The sequence below is a fragment of the Marmota flaviventris genome, chromosome 2, assembly GCF_047511675.1.
Source record: "Marmota flaviventris isolate mMarFla1 chromosome 2, mMarFla1.hap1, whole genome shotgun sequence".
Lineage (NCBI taxonomy): Eukaryota > Metazoa > Chordata > Mammalia > Rodentia > Sciuridae > Marmota > Marmota flaviventris.
In genome coordinates, this window is record NC_092499.1 from 190788262 (window position 1) to 190812646 (window position 24385).

Below are 24385 nucleotides of genomic sequence, written 5' to 3' on the forward strand. Positions count from 1 at the left end.
GAATCATCTGGCGTCTCCTGCTCTGACATGCTGTCATTGAGCCCTGGCCCCGCTCTAGGACCAGGAGACCATCTGGAGGACGAGGAGATTGCTCCACTGAGCCCCTTAACAAAAGAGAACGAGTCCCACGTCCTGCTCTGGCTCCTCTGGGTCAGCAGGTGTCTTCCAGAACCCGCACACCTGTGTCTGGGGAGCAGAGGCGTTGCCCAGGTAGCAGAGCCCTGGGCCATTTGAGCAGCTTTGTGAAGCAGTCGTTGGAAAGGAGTGTCCCCCGCTGTAGCCCATGGCCCTGCCCGCTCCATGGCTGCTGTCTGGACACTTGGTTGAGGTTCTCCAGGGCTCGTGTGGCCTGCCCACTGCCCTCCCATGCAGTCCAGCCCTCCAGGCGGGCACCCCAAGCCTGATGACAGCCGTGTCTATTGTGTCCTCACTGGTCCTGCTTCCTGAACACCTGCTTCTGTCCTTGTCATTGTATGAACAAGGCAGGTCCTCACAGGTGCCACTAGCCAGGCAGAGTGTGGGCCTGCCAGGGCCTCGCTGTGGAAAGAGGCCCGCAGGCTGCTGGGCAGGGGCGCTTCCTCTCTGCAGCCCTCAGGTCACGCAGCTGGGCCCCAGTTTCACACTTGGGGATACCGAGGCTCAGGGAGGTGACTGGACCTTGCTGGGCTCTGATCTCTGTCTGCCTCCATTGTCTGGACTCTAGAACATTTGAGAGAAAGGAAGGGAGTGGGGAGGAAGGGAGGGCAGAGAAGGTCCAGAGGCAGCAGCTGGAGGAACCACATTCAGGGAAGTGGCCACTGGCCGGCAGCTGGCAGAATTGGGGCAGAGTTTGGAGAGACTGGCCCTCGCTGGGCACCTGGCAGACCCCAGACTTTGCTTTAGAGGTTGGTGACCCCAGGGGAAAAAACCAGGGGACCCCATCTGGGGCCCACCCTGGAGCCTGGTGGAGAGGTCAGCAGAGTCTGTCGAGGCCCCAGGAGTCCTGACTGTGGGTCCTTTGGAGCCCAGTCCTGCCAAGAGTATGTGCCCCAGTTCACCCCTGGAGCTGCCCACCTCCGGTTCCATCCTTTCCTGGTAAGGAAGGATGACTGTTTTGACAGTGTGACCCTTTGCACAACTGGGAGCAAGGACCCCTGCCTGCACAGTTAGAGATGACAGCAGATTTGTCCTTCCCATGTACACTTGGCGGTATCCCCAGAGGCAGGCGGAGAGACTCTCAAACACCCCACCTTTACGTGAACGGTGCCCCAACGGGACCGCGGCTCCTAGGTGTCAGAGGCATCCTAACCGCGGCTTCTCAGGAGCAGAGCAAGAGTTATTGGCCGTCCAGCCGCGCTCAGCCCTGTGTCCAGAGCAACCCCGGGGGCAGCCTGATGGGAGATAACATTCTGTTTCTCTCCAGCCGGCAGCCCCCTCCCCCTCCCCATCCACCAGCAGACCCCAAACCAGACCAATAACTTAGCATTTTCATTTGAGTCCATCTGACAAATCGTTTTAGACGGAGAAAGCAATACTGCGTCTTTAAATGGCCACTTTGTCAGCGCGTCTCTGCGCTGTAAAAAGTCCTTTGTTATATGTGTCTAGACAGCACGCCAGCGGAATATTTGGTCTGCGTGAGGGGAGGGAGACCTGACAAGGTTGGATTCATTTACCGGCTTGTTTCAAGTGGGATTTCAAAACACTCGCTCATGAGCTTGGCCGCCCGGTCGCCGGCCTCCTCCACACTGGCTTTTCTTGTTTTTATGATTTTTCGCCTGTTGGGGCAGTTGGTGGGAGGCGGCCGGGTCCCCTGGCGGGGAGAGTGGCTGTGGCTTGCAGCTTTTCTTCTTGTTCTAATTGTCCTCCTCACGACCGTCTAGACGTCCTGCAGATGTGTGTTCTCCGGGGAACCGGCTTTTCCCTCTGGTTACACTAAGTGGGAGCTCGCAGGCGCCTCCCCCTCCCTCCTGGACTCTTCCTGAGCAGCTCTGCCCTCCCTGAAATCAAGGCGCTTTGCCTCCTGGCAGGGTCTTTGTGTTTGTAACACATTTGCTTGACTGTGCTAATTTTACACCACCACCAAAAAAAAAAAACGAGAGAGAGAGAGAGAGAGAGAGACAGGGTCCAGACGCCAGGTTCCTCCTCCGGCAGCAGCAGGCGTGGGCCCCATCCCCTTCCACGGCTTCTCCCATCTCTATCTCCTCTTTTATTTGGGGTGGGGGGGACATAGACTATACAGTAAAGCACCAGGGTTGGCATTTTAAGGGTGAACGAACCAAGGCTCTCTGGTGTGAGGTCTCAGATCTGCCGCGTAGGTACACTGATCAGCCTCACTGCCACAGTGGCCAGAGGAAAGGGGACAGGTGTGGGGCAGAGCATCTCCCGGCCCCCAGCCACTCACCTCCCATCCCCCAGGACAGGCAGAGAGGTGGGCCCCCCTGGCTCCCCTAGATTCAGCAGTTGACCTTACCTTGCCCTGCCCCCTGCCAGACCCCAAGGTCCCCTCCCTTGAAAACTCCTCATTGTTGTTGACCCGGCTCCAAAGCCATAAATTTCCATCCAAGACGGCCACCGTCATTAATCTGCCCTCTGGTTTTTACATAGTTGGGGGCACAAAAGGTGGGGAGGGGAGCTAGGGTGTGCGGTGACCAGATGTCTCCTGGGACCCCTGAATCGCATCTCGTTTCTGCCAGACGAAGCGAATCTAGCACATTGTGGGGAGGGGGTTGCACGTGTCATTGCAGGAGCCGGAATGAGGACATCCAACACCCTGAATGTCATGGCCTGGTCCTTTTATTTTTACCCCAAAACAGCCCCTGGGGGGCAGCCTGTAAACACTCCTCCCACCATGTGGGGGTGCAGGGTGCTGGCTCCTTATGGGCTCTGGGCAGGGCTCAGGGTGCAGGAAGCTCCTCCTCTTCCTTGCCGCTGGCCTGGGAGCCTGTGAATTCCTGGGGAGGGGAGAAGTCCGGAGACGGGGTTTGTCATATTTTAAGGTTTCCCTCCTTGCTCCCCATGATTATATCTGTAAGAAGAAAAATTTAAAAAATGAAATATTTCGAGGGGGAAGGAAGGGACCTTTAAAAAGAAGAACCCGACGGGGCCAAGTCCAGCCTCCTGCCCCAGGTCTGGACAGTGTGCCCAGGAGGCCGGCCCCGCTCCCTGCCCGGCCTCCCAGTCAGGGTGCTGCTGAGGCAGGGTGGGCTGTCCAGGGCTGGGCCTTTGACTGGCAGATGCGTCTGTTCTGTAATTGGGTCTGTCCTGGAGTAATTAAAGGAACATGCTCACCCAGTCACCAAGCCCGCGTGGCAGGAGGAACCAGCAGCATCAGCTCTGGGGTTCCCTTCCCAACACATCAAAACCACGCTCTCTGCTGGAGTTGGGGGGTCTATTCGGCATGCTCCTTAACGATCAGACGTCCCCGTTTTTGCTCTTTTAAGAAGCGGGGATCCCCATTCTCTCCAGTGTGTGCAGCTCCGGCCTTTTCGGGGGGAGATCTGAGCTGACGCGGGGTCAGACTCCCCGAGAGAGCCTGGCGCCCAGGAGGCGAGGTGGGCAGGTCTGGGTGGCCCTGGGCACTCTTCCTTTCTCTTCTGGAGAGTGGGAGAAGCCAGAGTTCCGAGACAGTCTTGTGTACCGCCTCATTTAGGAGGCGAATTGCTGCTCATTTGTCAGGCAAAACAGATGTGGCGGGGAGACAACATCTATTTTCATAATTCGAAACAAATCTGGCGCGCCGCCTTCCTTTCAGCGGGGCCTGCTCATGCAGAAAGCCCAGCTCCGCAGCAGTTAGCGGAAGTATTTATAGCTCGCCCATTGAACTCTCCTTCCTCTGGGGAAAGTGGGTTTCTGCCGGCACTGGGGACGCAGACTCCCTGGGTGGGGAGTGGGTGCTGCTGGACTTTCTAACATCAAAGAAAGGGGACATGCGGCCGCGGCAGCTGCGCTGCGGTGGGACTCGCCAGCCACCAGCAGCTCTTTCCATCTTCCAGCTTTGAGTGTTGGCCAAGTGCGGGGGCAGTGGGAGGACGACCTTGGGGACGCTCCTGGACACTCCAGGAGAATCAGTGCCTGAGTCCTCATTGTGCAGGGGCTGCGTGCTGAGGTTGGCGGGGCGCTGGGCTGTCACCCCCCACTTTATATGCGGGAACACCCCGGCTCCGAGAGAGGGGCCTGCCTCAGTGACCTTCAGATCCGCTCAGGGCTTCCTTCCCACCTGGAGCCTTTGCCACTCTGCCCTCCAAGTAAGCATGGCTCTGTGTGTCTGAGGACTGAGGTAGGGACAGAGGGTGGGCCCCTGGGGGACTGGCCACGGCCAGCTCATTTGTCAAGTAGTTGAGCTCCTACTTTGTGCCCCCGAAGGAGCTGGAGACGGGAGGTGGCCAGGAAAGAGACCTTGCACCTGCCCCACCCAGAACCCAACTGGGGGCAGGACAGGAAATCCTCTCAGAGGCTGGGAATGCCTAGGAGGAAACCCAGGGTCCTGGAGCTGCCCGGGCTGCTACCCTGGGGCAGGGTCTGCTGCCTCCCAGGACTGAGGCTTGAGGGATGAGGAGCCAGGAGAGAATCTCAGAGGGAAGAAGCCCAGAGGGAGGGGGGTCTGTTAAAGTACTTTCAGTGACCACACCCAGTCTCAGCCCGCCGTGTCACCTTGAGCAGGGACTGGCCAGATTTCAGTACCCTCATCTGAGAACCGAGGAGTGAGTCCTCATTGTGCAGGACTCACTCAAATAGTACAGAAGTTTCTGATTCATCTAGGAGAGCCAGAAATCATAGTTTTGCAAGACCCCACCATTGGGGCAGCCTGGGTGTGGGGCACCTGGGATCAATTACTTACAACTGCATGTGAATCCACAGGTGTCCCAGGAAGCTGAGGCACAGCAGGGCTCCCATCACCTCCATGTGGGGCCTGCCCTGGGACAAGGTGACACTGCAGCCTCAAGCTGTCTTCATGGGCTGGGACTTTCTCCCACGCCACCCACAGACTGCAGCCGTGAGCTTGCACACCACCCCTTGCTGCCCAGGGTAGGGCTTCCTCTCTGTCAGGATGAGGTCCATGCCGAGGTCAGGGTGCTCTCAGGATCTCCGTCGGGTGACTGGTTTGGGGACAGGGTAGATCCCAGTGGCAGTGATGGAGGCTGGGTTTGCTCATAACACCTGCAGCAGCACCGTTAGGGGACCCAGCACCCTGGAGGAGCTGTACCTGCCTGACACCTGCCGGGCTACACTCAGGGCGGACACCACTAGTCAGTCACAGCCTGCTCTGTTGCTGGGCCCAGCCCCCAGCCCCTTCCCACATGACTCCAGGCAGCACGCTTGGTGTGGGAGGCCGTCTGCCTGTTCCTGGTGGCACCCAGGGCAATGTGTGCCCCAGACCCAGGGCGTCTGGCAAGCAGGACAGCCGGCAAGAATGGTGCACTTCCCCACCGTGAGGCCCCTCCCCACGCCACACAGGGCCATTTCGAGGGTAAAGACTGAGTGAAGGTACAGCTGTCCCTTGGTGTCCTCAGGACACTCAGGTCCCTTCTGTAGGACACTGTATTGGTACAGAACCCACGTGATCCTCCTGAACCCTTGTGTCATCTCTAGGTGACTCGGAATACCTGCTGCCAAGTGACGGCTGAGATAGTCGTTGTGCTTTATTGTGTAGGAAACGATAACCAGAAAAGAAGGACCGTCCGTGTTCGGCAAGGACACAGCGTATTTTTTCAATATTTCTTACCTGTGGTCGGTGGGCCCGGAGGAGGTGGAACTCCCAGCTGGGGAGGCCGGCTGTACTTGGTGTCCTAGAGGCCCCGGACAGCCTTAGGTTTAAGGGCCCTCCCAAGGCCTTGTGCTGCCCAGCACAGCTTCCCCCTTCAGGAAGGTTGGGTCTCCCTTCCCTGTGGCCTTGGCCCCTGGGTTTCCATTCCCCATCCTCCTAGAAGGGCCTGTGAGGGAGAGCTCACGTGCCCAAGAGACTGCTGCCCACACCTTCCCTCGCCCACCGATTCGCTTCACGAGCACTTAGGAGGCACCGACAGTGTGCCTGGCTTGGGTGCTGCTTTCCAGGTGACAGGGTAGCTGCAGCTCCGCCCTCGGGAATGAGAATCCGGGTTTACGGTCAGCAAGCCCCTTTGCCTAACTTCTTTTGAGGTCACGCTCGTAGACGAGGTGTTGGTCACCTGCAGGCTCACTGTGTGTGATGTGCCTCCTTCACGTTGGGGCCTAATGGGGGTCCACTCCCTGCCTGGCTGGCGCTTGCTGGACCGGCTGTGGGCCGGACACTATGCTTCAGATGTGACCTGCTGTCTTATTAACCTGGAGTTTCTCAGTGCTGTTGACATTTGGGGTGGGGGTGGGGGGTCCCTGGGCATTGCAGAACGTCCTCAGCCCACAGGTGCCCGTGGCACTCCCTCCCCAGGTTCTCCGATGTTGCCAGATGTCCCCAGGGGGCTACAGCACTCAGGAGCAACCACTGCCGTCCCTACCAGCTGCTTGAGGTGGCCACGTGGGTGCCTCGTCTCTTCATCTGTCCTGTGTGACGATGACGTGGCCGGTGGGGACTTGAGTGTGGGTGATGTGTAGCTCTTTGCAGCCAGGCTGAGCTGTGTCCCCCAAGCTCTCCCCTGAAGGGTGAGTGACAGGTAAAGCCACCCTTACCATTCGCTTGTTCCACCTGGCTCCCTGGGGGGCCTGTGCTGAGTACGGGTCCTGCCTCACGGTGACGGGCAGGGCCCCAGCTAGTGTGGCTCTTCCCCAGGGGTGGGTTCCGGTGCCAGTGTCCTGTACCCAGGGACTGGAGGACGCAGGCTCCGCTCTTCCCAGCTTTGCGCGGGTTGCTGTGACTCTGGGAGACCCCCTGCCCCTCTCTGGTTTCTTCCTGTTCTCATCTGACCCGTTTCGGGGGCTCCCATCCCTTCAGTCTCAAGAGACTCAACCTCTAAGAGGCTCGGCTTTTGCGGGGTTTTTCCCTGGGTCCTTCGTAGTCACAGTCGTCCCTGGGACCCAGCGCCACTCGATGCCAGGTGACCACAGCCAGTTTGAATGTCAGCCTCTGGCCTCTTCATGGACAACCTGAGGTGTCAACTTAAGGTATTTGAATGGTTCCTCCAGTAAAGGAGGGACAGCCCCAGAGAGTGGCGGACCCCAGCAGGAACTGTAAACGCTGCTGCCACCGGCCCCCCAGAGGTGGAGAGTTACATGTGAGCCATCTTCAAACTCTCAACTCTGGGCTCATGGCCACCCCCGGGGAGTCCTGATGCACGTTTGCCCAGCCCCGAAGCAGCCCTGCTCCAGGACCCTCTGTCGATGCCTCAGAAGCATCCACTTTCTCCCTTGAATGTGACGGATGCTCTACCTCAGGGCCTTTGCACTTCAGTCCCCGTGTCTGTCTAGGAGTATTTTTCTCTAGCTCTCCTCATCTTTCAGGTTTCAGCTTAAAGGCCACCTCCTCAGAGAGGCCATCCCTGACTGCCCCATCTGAGGAAGTCCTCTCTCCGGGCACTCGTTGTCACAGACATCTCCAGCTGGGATCAGGCCTCCTGGGACAACAGAGGACCCTTCTCTTCAAAGATCCCCATGGTGCTTGGAACCCTGCAGGCCTGACTCCAGGGCCTCAAGTGGCCCCTTGTGTGGAGTGTGCAGTGACCTCATCATGAGTGACACATCCACATTTTGTAGGGGTGCTTTGCCTGGAGGTGCTAGGGGCATTGGGAATTGTTGGAGCTCCCGACTGGAGCCTCACTGCTCGCTGGCAGGGGTCCTTTCCTGTGGCAGTGCGCTGGTTTACTTGGAGGCACCGTCTGGAGCTATTTGTGCTAGGGATCAAAGCCCTGCTTCCCGGGCCTGCGCTGGTGCTCTGACACAGCTGCTCTGGAAGTTTGCTGGCCTTGGGGGTGCAGGGATGGGCTGCGGGGGAAGCCTGCGGGGCCGCTCTTCCCGCTCAGGAAGGAGGCTGGGGACTTTGCTGCTTGCCCCGGGGCAGACACCAGGAGCCATTGCTCCAGGTTACTTAAAATCTCCTCCTTTGGAAAATTTAAATGACGTGTTTAGAATTTGATCTTCAAACCTGGGAGCCAGACTCGCAAGTTGTGAGATGACAGCCGAGCGGTGGTTTCGTTTGGCTGGCAGCAGGGGCAGGTGGCGGATGCTGCGGGGAGGGGAGGGGGCTGGGGCAGGGGAAGGGCTTCCGCTTGGCTCCCTCCTGCCCTTGCAGGAAGCCATGCCCCAAAGCTGGCCCCTCCATGGCTGCAGGCTGCAGGCTGCGGTGCTGTCTTCCCCAGTGTGATCCTAGTGAGACCAAGGCCTGGGGACCTCCCAGACGTTCATTTTTTAAAAAGAAAAAAAAACAACGACCTTGCTATTTGGGGATAGTCGCTGATGGGGGCCGTTGTAGGAAGTAGACCTGGAGATGGCATGTCCCCAGGCCCAGCTTCTCAGCTGTCAAATCCCCACGTAACGCAGTCCAGAGCGAGCGGCTGACTTTTGGTTGGACCTTGTGAGCTTATGCGGATTGGTGTGTGTGTTTGTGTGTGTGTGTGTCTGTGGTTTGATCACATGTAGATTACACAGAGTCCCACCCGAGGACTCCTCCTTCCACTGTTTATGGCCACAGTACCTCCTTCACTCCCGACTGTTCTCCGTCTCTACAGTCGTGTCATTTCAAGAATGTCACATGAAGGGAATCACGCGGCTGACCTTTTGAGATTGCTTTTTTCACTGAGTGTAATTCTTTGAAGGTCTGTCCCGTTGTCGTGTGTCTCGCAGTTGTTCCTTTTCAGTGCTGAGTGGTATTCCTGGGTATGAGTGCACTGTGCCTGGCTTGGCCGCCACTCTACAGGGCGCCGGGGCTGCCCCCGTTCCGGGCTTTGACAGCACCGCTGCATGAAGACTCCTGCACGCCTTCTCCTCCCGTGAACTTGAGCCTTGGCTCGTGGGCTTCGAGGCCCAGGAGGTAGCTGCTGGGTCCTGTGGTAGCTGCATGTTGAGTTCTGAGAGACCCTGCGCTGGTGGTTACCCCCTGCCCTCTGGCCTCTGGGGAAAGACGTGAGTCCTGGTGAAGGATGTGGGACGCAGATTCTGTCCTCCTTCAAATATTAGTCGAGGGCAGCTGTTGGGGCGTGGCATGAGCTGCCAGGGACATGGCAGGACGAGGAGCAAGCAGCGCCCCCAGGAGTGTTCTTGCTGCTGAGGTCAAAGGAATGATGGACAGGCAAGCCAGCACCCACACAGCACAGGTCACTTCTCATGGTGGCTGATGCAGTGCTTCCTATGAGCCAGCTGCTTTCTGGGCATTTTACAGGCATCACACAACAACCCCGCGAGGTTGGTTGTCTTTCAGACAAGAAAGCAGAAAAGCTACAGGTCAAGGGTCAAGAACCACAGAGAATAATCCAAGCAGGCCCCTCCTGGCAGTGTCTGGCCATTAGGAAACACACAGAGCAAGAGTTGAGAGGACATTTGTGAAGAGCCACCTAAGGAGAGTGCTTCTGGCAGACAAAATGCCTGTGCAAAGGCCCTGGGGTAGGGACAGGAAAAAGGCCAGTGTGTCTGGAGTGTGGTGAACCAGGGAAGGAGATGGAAAGTGTGGCAGTGAGGTGGGGGCCTCCTGGTGGTCTAAGGTGAACGTGATGGGGCAGCTGAGACTCATGATGCTTTTGAACCTGCTGTGGCTGCTGGGTGGGGTACAACCTGGGTCAGTGTGCAGAGGAGGAGACTGGGGGACAAGGAGGACATGGAAGTGAGTCTTCTACCCTTAAGGGATGACCCTCGAGTTCCCCCAAGCCTCGGCCTGCCTGCAGGGCTCCCATGTTGGCGGCCAGAAGTACGGGCCCTCTCCCACAGCTGGGCGCGCCTCTGGGCAGTTCTCACGCTGCTCTGCCCCGGAGGGCAGAGGGGTGACTGCAGCAGGTGCCCTTAGGAGCTTCTGCAGCCGGAGCCTGGGCGCTGACCGCCTGATCCGATGGGTTTCCTGGTTCTCAGGGTTCTGGCCCTTTCTCTCTGACCCCCTCGTCCATGTTGATTGTTACCTGTAAACAAGTCACCTGCTCAGTGTCCGTCACTCCAGGTCACGAGTCACCCGGCTCAACACCCATGCCGCACCCGTGGTGCCTCATCCCCCCAGGCCTACACCGTAGGGCCTCCTCAGGGCCTGGCCTCCTGGGGGCCCCAGCCCACGGCAGCCTCCCCTGGGCCTGGGTCTGTCTGCTTTGTCATCTAATGATGGTCTCCGTTTGTTGTGCACTTCCTGGTGCCAGCTAGTGTCGGCGGTGAGCTGGTGCACAGGTGCTGGCCCAGGTGGTCCGTGGGCGTCCCGAGAGGCTGACCCCTAAGGTGGAGGGCAGGGCCCAAGGTCTCAGACAGCCAGGGACTGCATCTGCTCAAACCCAGACCTGGGCCACCCGCCTTTGTGGCTTTCTGTGTCGTGCCCCGGAGCTCCAGGGAAAGGTCTCCCAGACAGTGGCTCGGAGCCTCTGTCTTTCCCTCAGCAGCGAGTTAGTGCTTCTGAGATTCACTGTTTCCACAGGAAGTGGCCCAGACAGCTGCCGGCTGCTTCCCTGATGAGCACCACTGTGGGCCAGGTGCTAGGGAGAGACTGGCAAAGGGGACGCTCTTCCTTGTCCCTGGGAGCTCCCCATGCGGTGGCTCGGGTGGGTGCTCCTGTTGGCAGGAGGAGGAGGAGGTGGAGGCTGCTGTGGGGCAGCCAGCCCTGGGTTTTGAGGGCTGAAGAGGAGTCCGGCAGGACAGAAGGGCCCCTGCTTTCCCGGCTCCTGCCAGCTCGGAGGAGGCTGCAGGGGAGGCTCGCGCCTGGTGGAGCCGCTTGACGAACCGGCCACCAGACACAGACCCGCCCAGCATGCTAAGGCGGTCGTGAGTTACACATTTTCTTAGAAGTCACAGCAGATGTCCCGTGTGGTATTTACAAAATTAACCGCCACATGGGAGAGTTTAGAACTGCCAGGGGAATCCAGAGAAGGACGAGGCTGCCCGGGCTGGGCAGTCGGGAACGGGGCTCGCAGCAGGAGAGCGAGCGTCCCAAGCAGATGGTCCGGCCTGTCACAGGGGCAGCGCTCGGGCAGCTGCAGCCGCTGGGAGCCAGGGTGCTGGCAGCTTCAGGCAACCGGGAGGAGCTGGTGACGGGAGGCGGGACGGCGCCCAGGGCAGCGCTGCGGGGGCCCAGCAGGTAGCCCTCGTGGATGACAGCTGAAGTCTGCTGCCCACGTCACACACCAGGCTGTGGGCCTCGCACCTGGTGTGTGCTCACCACCCTCGGCTCCTCCCCACGGCAGCACTTGGGGTGGGTGCTCGTGGGGTTCTGCTGCTCCAGATGAGGAAACTGAGGCACACAAGGAAAATAATTCCCCGGTGCCACGTTGGGCCCCTGGGAGGGCTGGGGTTCGGAGGCCGACAGGCAGCTTCTGGAGAGCTCCCTGCTCCTAGCGTGCACTGGGTGAATCCAGTCCCCGCCCAGACCCTGACCACCTCCTCCGCCCTCCCTGCTGTCTGACCCTGGCCATCCGTCCACCTCCCACCTCTGCCCGGGGCAAGACCAAGAATCGCTGGGCCCCTCTTGCTCCTGAAAGGCAGGGCCACCTCCAGGTCAGCGCCGAGACCCCTCCAGACGGTGCCCGTCGCCAGCTGACCCGGGGCCGCTCTCCAGCACGCGGCCGCATCAATGAGGCCCCTCGGGTTGAATGAGGCGCTATTGAGAGGCTGCTGAATGCCGCCCTTCCTGCCGCCTGTTCAGAGCGGCACTTTTTGTCCAAGAGGCTTGGAAACAGGGCCCCCCCTCACGTCCCTTCTCCCGGGTGCTGAAGTCCCGGCTCATGTCAGGAAACACCAGGCTCTTGAAAGTCAGTGATTGAGAGAAACATCTGCTGGTTTCCAAGGAGCGTGAGGGCGGCGCTCGGAAACGCACCCCGGGCGCACGTGCGGGGCTTTTGGGGTGTGTCAAGATTTTTAAAACTGAAATTACTGGTGCTCGTTGAAAAATGCACACAGCGTAGAGATACAATGAGAGTCTCCCTCTTCCCAACGTAGCCATCTTCATTTTGATTTTTTTCCTACAAAAATGGGTCCCTGTTATATTCTGTTCCAGTGTCATCAATTCTGCCCTGGGACAGTCACCAATGACCACTCATCGTGAGACCCGTGGACTGGTGGTCCTCAGCCAGGAGTGACTTGCCCCCAAGGACATTTGTAGCGGCTGGAAACACTTCTGGCTGAAATGGGGAGGTGACCGTGTTTCTGGAGTCTGGTGGGTAGAAGTTAGGACCCTGCTGTGTCTGCTTCCTGGTCCCACTGTGTCCCATGAGGTGACCCCTCAGGGCTGGTCGGTGGCACTTAGGTGGTCTCTGGTTGTTGGCTTTGGAAGCACCCCTCGCCCTCAGGATGTCCTTGAGCGCCTGTCCTGGAAGTTTGGGGACCTTCTGTGCATTTTTTCTGGTGAAATGATCCGAAGTTCAGGTTGCTAAGTTGAAAGGTGATATGCGTATTTATGACGGTACCGCCGTAGTGGCCCCCCCATGTGCAGCCGACAGGGCCCCTGGCGACAGACCCGCTGACCCACCCACTCCCCATTTGTTCCTGCTTGCCTCGATTAACAAAGCACATCTGGCCCATTTTAAGTAACTTTCTGTCACACGGCAGCGTGTCCATCCATTGACAGAAGCCACTCCCGCCGTGAATTCACTGCATCCTGCCAATAACTCTCCAGAGGCGATTGATATTTTGCTGACAGTGGGTGTTTAAAGATGTTCGATGTCGGTGACAATAGAAAAAAAATCCCATTAGTTCTTTCCATTTGGATAATAGCAAGAAAGATAAAAGGCGCGGCTTTGTCTTTCCTATTGAAGGAGCGTTTAATCAGGAGGGTCCGTGATGGCGCCAGGGCCCCTGTGCTTTCCCAGGGTCCTGACTTCCCCACCCTGGTCCCATGCCCGCTCAGACTCAGCATTCACTGTGGCCATGGCCACAGCCTCCTGCGTGGCCACTTCCTCCGAGATGACCATGGGATGCAGGGGCAAGGCCTGTCGGTCACTCAGGGGAGAGGGGCTCTGTGAGCTTCTGCCCCCGGGGTGAAGGGGGCAGCCTGCCCGCCCCTGGACCCTGCCGACTAGCACGGGGTGCCCTCAGAGGCGAACACCCAGCAGGCCGTGTGGTCAGTTTGCTTTGGTTTTGTTTACACCCAGCTCTGTTTATGCACCTTGGCTGCGGCTTCCCCAGGGCCCCCTGGGCTCCTGCCTCCTAGGGAGACCAGCGTGGAGCCCTCTCTGCCCGGCCCTCTGCTGGGCCCTGGGTGGGGAGACGCTGAGCTGAGGCAGGCCCCCGTGGCCCTCCAGTGGAGCCCAGAGGGACGGAAGCCTCCACCTGGAGAGCCCAGCCCAGCAGGGAGGGGTGTGCACCCCATGTCCTGAGGTGGGGGCTAGGGTCAGGAATGTCAGGTGTGGCCCCAGCTCCCAGCAGGGAGGGAGGGAGAGAGGGTGGCAGCGTGCTGGGCGGCTGGCACAGGCTCAGAGCAGAGAGAAAGGAGCCCAGGTTCAGTGCTGTGAAGCTGATGTGACCTCACCCCCTGAACCTTCTGCCATCCCTATTTGCTCCACAGCAACATGGAGGCCTAGAGAGGAGGCTTTCCTCGCTGGAGAGGCCCAGTGTTAGGGAGAGGCCATTGTATACCTGCCACAAAGACCTGCACATGATCACATGGACCATGGCCCCGGCCTCCACATAACTGGAGGGAAGGCCCTCAGGAGGAAGTGAGATGTGGTCAGGTGTCTGGATGTCACCTTGGGCTGCTCAGCCAGGAGCACATGGATGGGTGGCCTCTCCCACCCCAGTGAGGGCACTCAGGGCCAGCAGAGGCCACCTGACTTCTGGGGTTCGAGGGGAACAGCTCGGTCTTGGGTGCTGGATGGTTCTTACATGGCATCCTTTGACCGCCGTGTATCCGTGTAGAGGACGCAGTAGCGCTAGGTGCCAGGGGCCTGGGGTGGCAGCTTTGTGTGCACCTGCCCCCCCCCCAGCCTGGGCAGACACAGATCACCCGTAAAAATAGGTGTCTTTTTGAGATTTCAACATTATTTTTTAAAACGAGCACTTGGAAAAATTTTCAAACCAAATGGGCTCGTTCTCCTTGGTGATGTCCTGTCTGCACACACTGATCCACTGTCGCCGGAGCTCCCTGGGTGGTGTCAGCCCTTCCGGGGACATTGACATGGCCCCCGTTGACGCTGGCCTCTGTGTGGGCCTCCAGGGGGTCTCCTCCATGCTCACCTTTGCCCAGGAGAAGAGATGTGCTCGTGCCGGGCACATCCGTCGTGTGCTCGCTTTGGGGAAGGCTCTGGTCTGGGTGCTTGGGAACAGACAGTAACTGAATGCAGCCTGGGGACAACCGTATTCTAGCTGGAGAGGCGGGCCGTGAACTGCTGGGTCCTGTTCAGCTTGGAGGTGACTGCTACAGGGAAAAATGGACCACTGGAGAGGTGAGGTCCCTGGGACGTGGGGAGGAGAGCGCCCCCTGGGCGGGGTCTTTGGATCAGAGACCAGAAGGCAATGAAGGGAACAAGCCGTGGGCATGGGGAAGATCAGTCCTGGCCACCAGAGTAGCGCATGCAAGGGTCCTGAGGTGGGGTGTGCTTGGGCCCCCACAGAGCCGGCAGGTTAAGGAGGGGTCCCAGCAGAGGGTGGGGGTTGACTTGCCTGTCAGAGGCTCACACTTGAAGGTGTGGGGGTTGCTATCTTCACCCCACTGAGGTGCTCTAGGGGACAGTGCCTGAACTACCGTGCCAGCAGAGGGGACACACACACCTTGGTGAGCTTCTCCTGCTGCTGCCCCGGTGTTTGTGAGGATGGGGGACAAGCCCAGGGCCTGGAGTTCACTCCCAGAATCCCCCGGAATTGGACAAGTCTTGCCACGACCACAGGACGTGGGGACTGGGTCCCCTGTGTTTCTTCCCAGGTGAGGATACTGAGTGCTTCACCAGAGGCCACAGTGAGTGGCAGGGAACCTCAGGTTGTACCCAGAACAGCAGAGCCAGGAGCCACAGGCCATGACCAACATGGGACTCCTCCCAGCACCGGGCAGGATCTTGGGGTTACCTGTCCAGAGGCGAGCCGCCCCGCTGCACCTGGGAGTCCTTCAAAAGCAGGCCAGCCCATTTCTAAAACGGGGGAAACGGGCCGGGCTCACCGCCTGCCTCCAGGCCCTCAGAGGACAAGCAGGGTTAACTCACAGAAGTTCCAACCCCAAGAAATAAATGTGCCGTTGGGGGGTATTTGAACCGGCACCAAGAGCGATCAGAAAGTTATTCCTTTGACATCTGGTTCAATTTTACTTGAAATGCGAGGCGGGGAGCTGGCTTCTTATTCAAATGCCATGCGGCTGGGTGGGGAGGAGGGGCGTTAAATGAAGTGGCTGGAACCCCATCAGGCCCGGCTCTGCGGAATGACAATGAGGCCCGCCCTGCGGGTCTCATCCAGGCAGGCCTAACAAGATGAGATTTTCATAAATTTCAGACAGCGCCAATTCCTAATTCCTGGGTGTGTGGCCAGGAGGCCAGACAGGGCCGCGTGCAGGGCCAGGAAGGGCGCCGCTGCCCTCCCCGGGGACAGATAAGGGGATAGGCGTGGGCGGTGTGGGGGGGTCCGTCTGGCCTAGAAACCCCCAGGGTTGGACTGGCAGGAGGGTGGACTCTGCCCACTCCAGCTCATTGTCCCAAGGATTAGGAAAAGCCACACCCACGTGGGGGGTCCCAGGCCAGCCAGGTTCCTCACGCACTTTAACAGGGTCTCCGCAGCCCCCTCATCTGCACCTGGGAAGTCCCCAGCAGGGACAGGGATGAGCTGAGGCTGCTTCTCGGGGAGCTCCAGTCTGCCACCCAGGTGGAGGCCAAAACCTCCGAGGGAAAAGAATGGCCTCAGCCTGGAGCTGAAATGTAAGGTCTCGGGGTCGCAGACACAGGCAGCAGCCAGGGCCGCAGGGGCAGCCCCTGTGTGGGCCTCAAGGGAAACCACGGGCCGCCCTCCCCCACGCTGGTGGCTCTCACAGGCCCCACGACTTCGAACCGGGTGGCATTGGACCTGTGCGAAGTCAGATCTAAAGCCACTGTATTTATTCCGTGTTACACGGACGAGACTCCGTGGATCCTTCCTTTATCAAAACTGAGGCTCGGAGCTTGACAGCTGTATTGCAATTGGCTTTTTCAACCCCGTAACACCCCCAGGCGCGGCCACAGTGCAGGCGGAGCAAGGCGCAGCCGGCGGGGTGGACGCTGGCCCTGTCTGGCCTCCGAGCCGCACATCCAGGAATTAGGAGCTGGCGCTGTCTGAAATTTATGAAAATCTGATCCTGCCTGGCTCAGCCCCCACCGGCCACGGGGCTGTAGCCACACTGCAGGTTGGAGAAGCCAGAGGGGACGCGGTCCTCGCCACCAGGCCCGGTGCTTGTCGTACAGGAAGTGAGAGGAACATCTGTTGGTACTTTCTCTCGTCCCTGGCAAGTGCCCCAAACTCCTGGTGCATGGTTCCGTCCTGACCCCCCAGGATTTTACTGTGCATCTGTAGGGCAGTGGGCGCCCCTGCGGTCCCCTTGACGATGCTCCTGGCATTCAACTCCACCTGGCCCCCGGGCACCTTCATTACAAGCCCTTGGCTGGTGCCACCATCCTGCCCAGGGTGCTTCCTGGGGCAGTGGGTCTAGCCACGAAAGCTTGGGCCTTGGGTGGGAGCTCGGCTGTGTGGTCTCTGACCAGCTGCCCACCCCTCAGAGTCTGTCTGTCTCCTCTGTGGAGCAGGGTGGGCCCGTTAGTACCCGCCTCCCGGAGTGAAGGTGCGAGTCAGCGAGACGCTGTGAGCAGGGCCGGGCACCGTGCCTGCCCTTGGCCAGCCTTGGCACTTGGTGCGTCCTCTCGCATGCCAGCCCAGCCGGGAAGGAGCCAGAGGGGGCACCCACCCCGCAGCCTCTGCAGGGGAGCACCAAAGGGAGGGCAGGCCGCGCCAGCGAGGCCTGTGAACTTGGAGCCACTCACGAGGGAAGAGGGTGCCAAGAGAGAGGGACCTCACTGTGCCTCGGGAGACGGGCTCGGTCACGCCTGAGGGACGGCCACTGGCACCACCACCCCCAGGGGAGACTGACGGAGGGGAGTAGCAGGAGCCGCTCCATGCCCCCATGATGGGACAGGTGTGACACTGGACTCTGTGAAGGAAATGCTGGTTCTCTCCCAGGGCCCTGTCCCTTGGCGCCTCTGAGACCCTGAGCTCAAACTCTCGGCCCTGGGGACAGAGGCCAGGCCAAGGCTTTGGCGACTTCCAGGGGGTGTCAGCAGGGACAAGGGATGTTTTTGTCCCAAAAAGGGTGTTTGTGACAGCGGTGTCGTGGGACTCTTTCTGCCCTGTTCTGAGCTCTTGCTTCTGTTGTCTCGTCCCTGCACTTTGCAGACGGGGGGCTTGGCTCACAGGGGTAGATGTGCCCTGGGTCTCAGGGCTCAGCAGGCACATGTAAGGGGGTAGGGCGGGCACTGGTCAGACTGCACCTCGAGATGTCATTAGGACCAGGGGCTGGCAGATGCGTTGGGAGAATAAGACCCCAGCCCTGTTGCTCCCAGCTGTGTGACCTGGGGCACCTTGTCCCCAAGCGTCCTGTGTTTACCTGAGGATGCTCACGGTGAGTGGTGACAGAGAATCTGGACTGTGGATAGCACCGCCTGCTGTCCTGCCTCATCCCTCTTATCTGTGACCAATGGCCATGAGTCCTGTGGTCACAGCTCAGTGACAGCCTTGGTCAGAAGGGAGTGGTCGGACCCACCCATGGTTGTCACAAACTGGGCATTGACTTAGGACGTCTGTGCTTCACGTCCAGGTAAAGGGGTGCAGGCTGTCATATTAGGGAAACTGAGGCAGGATCAAGTGGTTCCATATGTGACATTAGTAGCTGAGTGACATGCAGCCTAGGTGTCTGGTTTTGGCTTGAAACTCTTAAATGACTGCCGGGTCTCAAGGGCGAGCGTGACACAGGTGGCCTTTAGGTTCTCTGGAGAGTTCAGGGATGTGGCCACACCTGGACCTGCCCCACGTGGTTCCCACTCCTTTGCCGGGGCCATGAGGCAGCTGCCCAGCTCTCCAGCCTCCCAGCCCCATCCTCCCAGTCCGGCCTCCCTGTGTCTTGTGAAACAAACGAAGGGCTCAGAGGACTTCTGGGTGTCGCGGTGGAGGGGTGTGTGCCTCCTCGTGCTGTTTCGCGTCCACTCCAAGGTCCTGGAGGTGGGGGAATGCTTCTCTTCCCCCATGGACCTCTGCTGAGCAATTAGAAGAGAGGTTCAGAGGAGGGCGGGGACTGGAGGAGAAAGGGGCTCCTTCTGCACTATGTGGCCTGCCGTGGGCACAGGCACGAGCCCTGGAGGCAGCGAGGTCCAACTCGGGGTGTTGGCAGGGAGCAGGCAGATTAAGACAGGGTGTGGTCCGTGCCGGGACGAGTGGGGCCAGGGCCAGGGGCCAGCACCAGACCGTGTGGGTGGACACCCACAGCTCCTTTTGTTTGATGCCAAACAGGAACATAGTTGAGGCCAGGGACTGTGGAAATGGAGGGCATCCAGCCTCCAGTTGGCGGCCTCGACCAACGGGTGCTCGCCACATGGTGCACTTCCTGAGGAGGTGGCTCCGGTGCCTGAAGGCGAGGCAGGTGTCTCCCAGGTGTGCAAGTGCAGCAGAGGGGTGGGGGCAGCAGCCCCCCAGCCCACAGCCAAGGGTTGTCCTTAGTGAACCCAGCCGAGGGCCTTACGCTGCTGGAGGGGGATCTGGGTCTGAGGCTGACCCATCCTCCATGCTCACCGTGTGGGAGAGCGGGGTCAGCCAGACTTGGAGGAGAGTTGAGGCCCCGTCCTGTACCCATGACACCTCCACGCCAGTGTCTGCCCCGGGGGTCCTGCCTCCGGCCTCTGCCAGGAGCCCTCCTCTATCCCCTGGGCCTCTCCCTGTGACTTCCACGCCAGGGGGCTGCTTGCTTGGGCCCGTGGGCCCACCTTCCAGGAAGTCTCCCTCCACCTTCCTGGGATGCTCCTTTCTGTTTCCAGAGTGTCTCCACGGGCTGCCGGGGGGGGGGGGGGGCGCTGTACTTGCCCAGCCGCAGCAGGTGCTGGGGGGACCCCTGCATGCCGAGCGTGTCCTGCACACAGCCCTGCCTCACCTGCGGCTCCCCCACCCTCTGCCTCAGCTGCCACGCTGACCCTGGCCCCTGCGCCAACCTCGGGAATTCCCGTGACTCTCTCTCCCCTCTGGGCCTGGATCTGGGCTGTCAGCTTGCAGGTGTAGCCCGGTGGCTGGTCAGTTTCTCTTTTTGGATAACTGTCCTCTCTGCGAGTTTTCTGGGTCTGTCCCTAATGGGGTCGGTGGCCCAGGGACCCCAGTAGCCCCGTGGTGCTTGTTTCTGGGAGTGATCCGCCACTCTGGACAGGTGCCCATTTTGTCCACCCCACCAGGCCTGCATGGGTCTTGGTCCATGTGCTGCCGCCCACTGCCACCTGGGCCCCAGGCCACCCCAGGAGAAAGCAGTGGCCCAACCTGGGTCCCACAGCTTCCAGGGCCTGGGACAGGAACAAAGCAAGCCACACCACCCTCCCTCCAGGCCCAACTTGGGCAGAGGCCTGGAGACAACGGAGGGGGTGTCCCTGGCCGGGGTGAAGAGTGCATGGGCTTCGGGGTCACTGCAGGTCCTTCTGGGGTGTGGGTGTTGCACAGAGCAGACCCTGTGTGTCCCTGAATGCACGGCTTTGTCCTGGACCTAGCAGACAAGCCCTCGCTCTGCAGAATCAGGTCAGGATGCCCAGGCTCTGGACACGCCTCGCCTAGGGAGATGGGCGGGGTGACCACAGTGACCAGCCCAGCCCAGCCTCTGCCCTCCCTGTGGAACCCAGGCAGCCCGGGAGCTTCCCGCCAGGAGGATCCCCGCCTCCTCAGGGTCGGCTCTGCTCACCTAAGCCCTTGGTACTGCGTTCCCTCGCCTGGCCCCTCCAGGGTCAGATGGGGCAGCATCCAGCCAGGATCCGGGGCCAAGCTCTGGGGGGAGGGCCCGCCAGCTCTGGGCTCTTGGACTTGGGGATCCCACCCCACACCTCGGCGTCTGCAGGGGCATTGCCCTCTGGGCCTGACCAGCCCTCAGTCCTCACTGTGCGGGTCTGGCGGGGCTATTCTTTCGCTGGGGTAGTGTGGCTGCCCGGTGGGATCCTTGGCCCACTCCAGACACCATCTGAGTCCCAGCTGTGATATCAAAAGTGTCTCCAGACACTGTTATGTGTCCTCTGGGGACACTCACCCCAGTCAGAGGCACTTCCTTGATGGCACGGTGTTCCATGGAACCAGGGAGCGGTGGTGCACATGTGTGACGTGACAAGAGAAAGCAGTGTTCTGACGACCTTGAGGGACACGGAGGTCAGGGCTCAGGAAGTGGTCTTGGGGAGAAGCTTCTTTGACATGTCCCCTAGAAGGGGTTGCTCTTACCTGAAGCTCTAGGGAAGCCGGGGCTGGTGGCAGGAGAGTCCCTGCGAGGTCTGGAGCCTGGACCCAGTGGTGACATTCAGTCCCCTGCGTCCCATTGCCCGTCTCGGGAGCAGAGCTGAGGCAGTGGCCTTGTGTGGCACATGTGGCCCGGGGCCGGGCTAACTGCTGCGAGTGCCGGGCAGCACCGGAACCTTCTCCCGCCAGGTCTGGGGGAGGCACATTCCTGCGCCGCGGGCCTCCTGGGCCAGCTGCTGCCCCTCTGCCAGTGTCACTTCCCAGGCACCCGGCATCCTGCCCGTTGCTGGGGGCTCTGCTGGCACCAACTGCGGCCAGCTGCTGAGGCCCAGACCCGCCTGAGTCAGCAGAAGCTGCCCAGCTTGGGCAGGATCAAAATAACCTCCTTCCTTTTCCAACACTTGAGGGTTTTTCCGCCCTCCAGGGGAAAACACGCCCCTTGCCAAAAAAAAAAAAAATCTAAAAAATGAGAATTGTAACATCTGAGCCATCTGGAAGGTGTTTTCTGAGGCCTCTTGGTCGGGAGGGGGTGCTCACAGCCCTGGCCTGTTCATCTGTGTGTGTCGGGCGTGTGTAGGGAGTGTGAGGACGTGGGGTGAGTGAGCTCCGGTGTGAGCACGCCTTCTCTGTTCCGCCTGTTTCTCCCACACCCAGTCCCAGGTTCCCCGTAGAAGTGAAGGGGCCCCACCTTTTGCTACAGGTGGCTGAGAACCCAGGGCAGTGAGTCCTTCCCCAACCGCCCCCCCCCCCCGCCCCATTGCCGCTTGGGGTCAGGTCCTGCACACAGGTCTCATCACAGCCCTGGGCACAGGCTTTGAGCTGCGTCCCATGCACACAGGACAGGGTGTCTCGAGATCCCACCGTCCTGAGTCTTCTGGCCTTCCCAGGCCACAGGGGCTGTGGGCATGCAGGGCCCTGCGCCAGCAGCCTGGGTGGCCTGGTCTCACGTGTCTCTTGTCCCCACAGCGGAGCTGGAGTTCGTCCAGATCCTCATCATCGTGGTGGTGATGATGGTGATGGTGGTGGTGATCACCTGTCTGCTGAGCCACTACAGACTGTCCGCACGCTCCTTCATCAGCCGGCACAGCCAGGGCAGGCGGAGAGAGGACGGGCTCTCGGTAAGTGTGGCCTCGTCGGCATCCTGGGCCCCCTTGGCAGTGGGAAGCCCTGGTGAAATGCCCTCCGTGTCCCCACCATGGTGCTGGAAGGAACCAAACTTGAGGGACAGAGGACAGGGCTTGGTCCCCTCCTGGCCTCCGCTCCCTCCTGTTTACAGGAGTGAAGACACCTGCCTGGGCACAGCCCTGAGTGCCGAGGGCCTGGGAGACATGGGGACCAGGTGGAGCCCCCCCCCCTTGCTTCTTGAGCCCCTGCCATGTGCCACAGGTGGGACGTTGCAAGGGCCAGGGTGGGAGCAGTGCCATGAGGTCCATCTTCCCGTCTGTCCCCACTGTGGTCCAGGATGCTGTGAAGGGAGAGGCCTGCAGGGGGAGCAAGAGCAGGAGGCCACTGGGGCAGGTGATGGCAAGACAGGTGTTCTAGGGACATTCAGAGACCAGACGGGACAAGCAGCTGGCATTTGACTCTGCCCAGCAGGGTGGGGTGGCAGGAAAGGTGTCTACAGTCCTACGGCCATGACCCAGACTGAAGGGGTGGGTCACAGGCCAGTTCCTGCCACTGTGTGGTCACAGTGCCCTGGGGAGGCAAAAGGACCCTGGGATAGACCCTTCTGGAGCCTGAGTCTCAGCCCAGCTTCACCAGTCCCAGCTGGGCACTTTGGCCAGTTCCTGACGCAGAAAACGGGGCCCTGGCTCCCTTGGTGTGAAAGGGGTCACGACGCCCACCCCCAGGACACAGGTCTTCCCCACCCCCAGGACTCAGGTCTTGGCACCAAGTGAGGTCTCCGTCCTTAGTGGCTGGAAAGCACTTTACCCATTCAGTCCCTCAGCCGACGACCTGTACCCAGTGTGCGCTGTGCACCTGGAGTCCCCCTGGCTTGGAGGAGAGCACAGGAGCCAGTGTCCCGCAGCTGCTGCTGGTGGCCACACACCAAGACAGGGAACTCTCAAGCTCTGTGGAACCAAGGTGGCCACACTAGGAATCCCAGGGCAAGCCAGTCTCCAGCCAGGTTGCTGGGGACAAAGGGAGATTGTGGGGGTGGGAGAAAGACAGCACGGCCCCTCCACACCCTCAGACTGAACCAGCCTCAGATCAGAGATACCAGGGGAAAAGTGTGTGTCTGTCCTGGACACAGCCGGTGGCTTCCCCTCTGTCATCCCCTGCAACGGAGCAACCACTTGCTCAGTTGTTGATTAGGCCACCTGGAGGTGACTTAAAGCATGGGGAAGGTGTGGTGGGTCCATGCCAGTGCCACACCATCCTCTCGGTGCCCAGGGGTACTCGGGGCCAACTGTACTGCGCAGGAGAGCGCTTGCTCTTCCTCGTCATCGCCTCTCTGACGCTGGAGCTGTGAGCACCACTTGGCCTTCTGAAAACCCCGGCAGTGTCCCCTCCAGACTCAAAGCCTCGCCTGAGGGGGGAGCCCCCAGCTCCCTGGGGTCTGTCCTGCTGTGGGGGTGCTTTAGCAGGGGCAGGCTTGTGCGGCGTGTGCCTGGGACGCAGAACTGAGCACCGTGGGTGGGAAGCAGCTGTCTGAAAGGCAGGCTGGAAGTGACAGGGAGGCAGCAGCATGTGACAGTTCCAGGGCTGTGGCCTGTCCCCAAGCTGGTGCTCGCAGGTGCCTGGAGGGTGGTGACAGTCCAGGCAGTGGTGGGCAGGGCTCCCCAGTTCCCAGGGACTCCTGGGGCTGGCAGTGGCACCCAGAGTCTGGGCTGAGCCAAGTTGGTGTTGGCTGAGGCCCAAGCCAGCAGGTGTGGACATCTCTGCTCACGTCAGGCCCAGCCTCAGTGCGTCACCGGGTTGTCAGGGCAAGAGCAGTGACTCTGGCACTTCTGACGGGGACACCGGGCACTCCGGGGCCCAGCATAAGTCAGGAGGCCGACCGTGTCTTCTCTGAACCTGCCGCCTCCGCCGCCCGGGGCTCCTGGTGTTTATTTGCTGTTGTCACCCCAGCAACGGCAGCCGCTGTCTGTGGAGCTATGGAGACCCGGAGCTCAACCTGCTCTGCAGAGGAGAAATGGAGGCTCAGAGAGGTGGAACACTTGCCCCGGGCCACACAGCCTGTCCGTGGCTGTGTGAAGAGCCCTGGCCACTTGGAAAGGATGGAGTTAGCTGAGCTGTGGGAGGAGCAGCACCGAGGCTCTGGGTGTGGGGACTTCGATGCCATCATCAGGACGCAGCCCTGCAGTGGCACCTGGGGCTTGCTGGAGGGACAGAAGGATTCTGGCCATTGCTTCCCAGACACCTGGGCTAGGAGTCTCCCCAGGGAACCTCATGGGGTAAACAGGAGCCTGTTCAGCCTGAAGCAGGAGGCGGCACCTCCCCTGGGGACCCCCTGCCAGACAGGGCGCGTCTGAGGAGTCTCTGGGCCCTTGACCTCCAGGGAGCCCCGAACCTGCCTGGGGCTGGGCCTGCCCTCCCCTGCCCACCCTGCCCTCGTCCCTGCCATAGCTTCTGGCCATGGTCCCTTTTCAGGTGACCCGGGAGTCCCCTCCTACCAGCAGCTCTCCTCGCCTTACTGCCTTATGGACAGGTCATCTCTCCTGTCCCAGGATTTGAGGGCCACCCCTCTTGCTGGTCCGGCAGCTGTCCTCTGATGGCTGTTTCCTCACGTGTCACACAGGGCAAGACAGTGGTCAGGGTGAGGCTGGAGTTCAGGCCGCACCTGGCCGGGGAAGCCAGGACAGACGCATCGCTGGATACCGTGACAGCCAGCCACAGTGACACAGACCTGGGTCAGAAGGGCTTGGCCCAGCTGGACCAGAAAGTTCTTAGGCAGCTTTTCCACCTCCTGACGAGAACG

General features: G+C 60.3%; 1 protein-coding gene across 2 annotated transcripts in view; it reads left to right on the plus strand.

Moving 5' to 3' along the window:
* Window positions 1-24385, plus strand: part of Pmepa1 (prostate transmembrane protein, androgen induced 1) — a 49690-nt gene that overhangs the window by 20018 nt on the left and 5287 nt on the right. For both annotated transcript variants that reach the window (XM_027946400.2, XM_027946401.2), the window contains exon 2: window positions 21430-21581. In XM_027946400.2, coding sequence (XP_027802201.1) covers window positions 21430-21581 — 152 coding nt within the window. The remainder of the gene's footprint in view (window positions 1-21429; window positions 21582-24385) is intronic.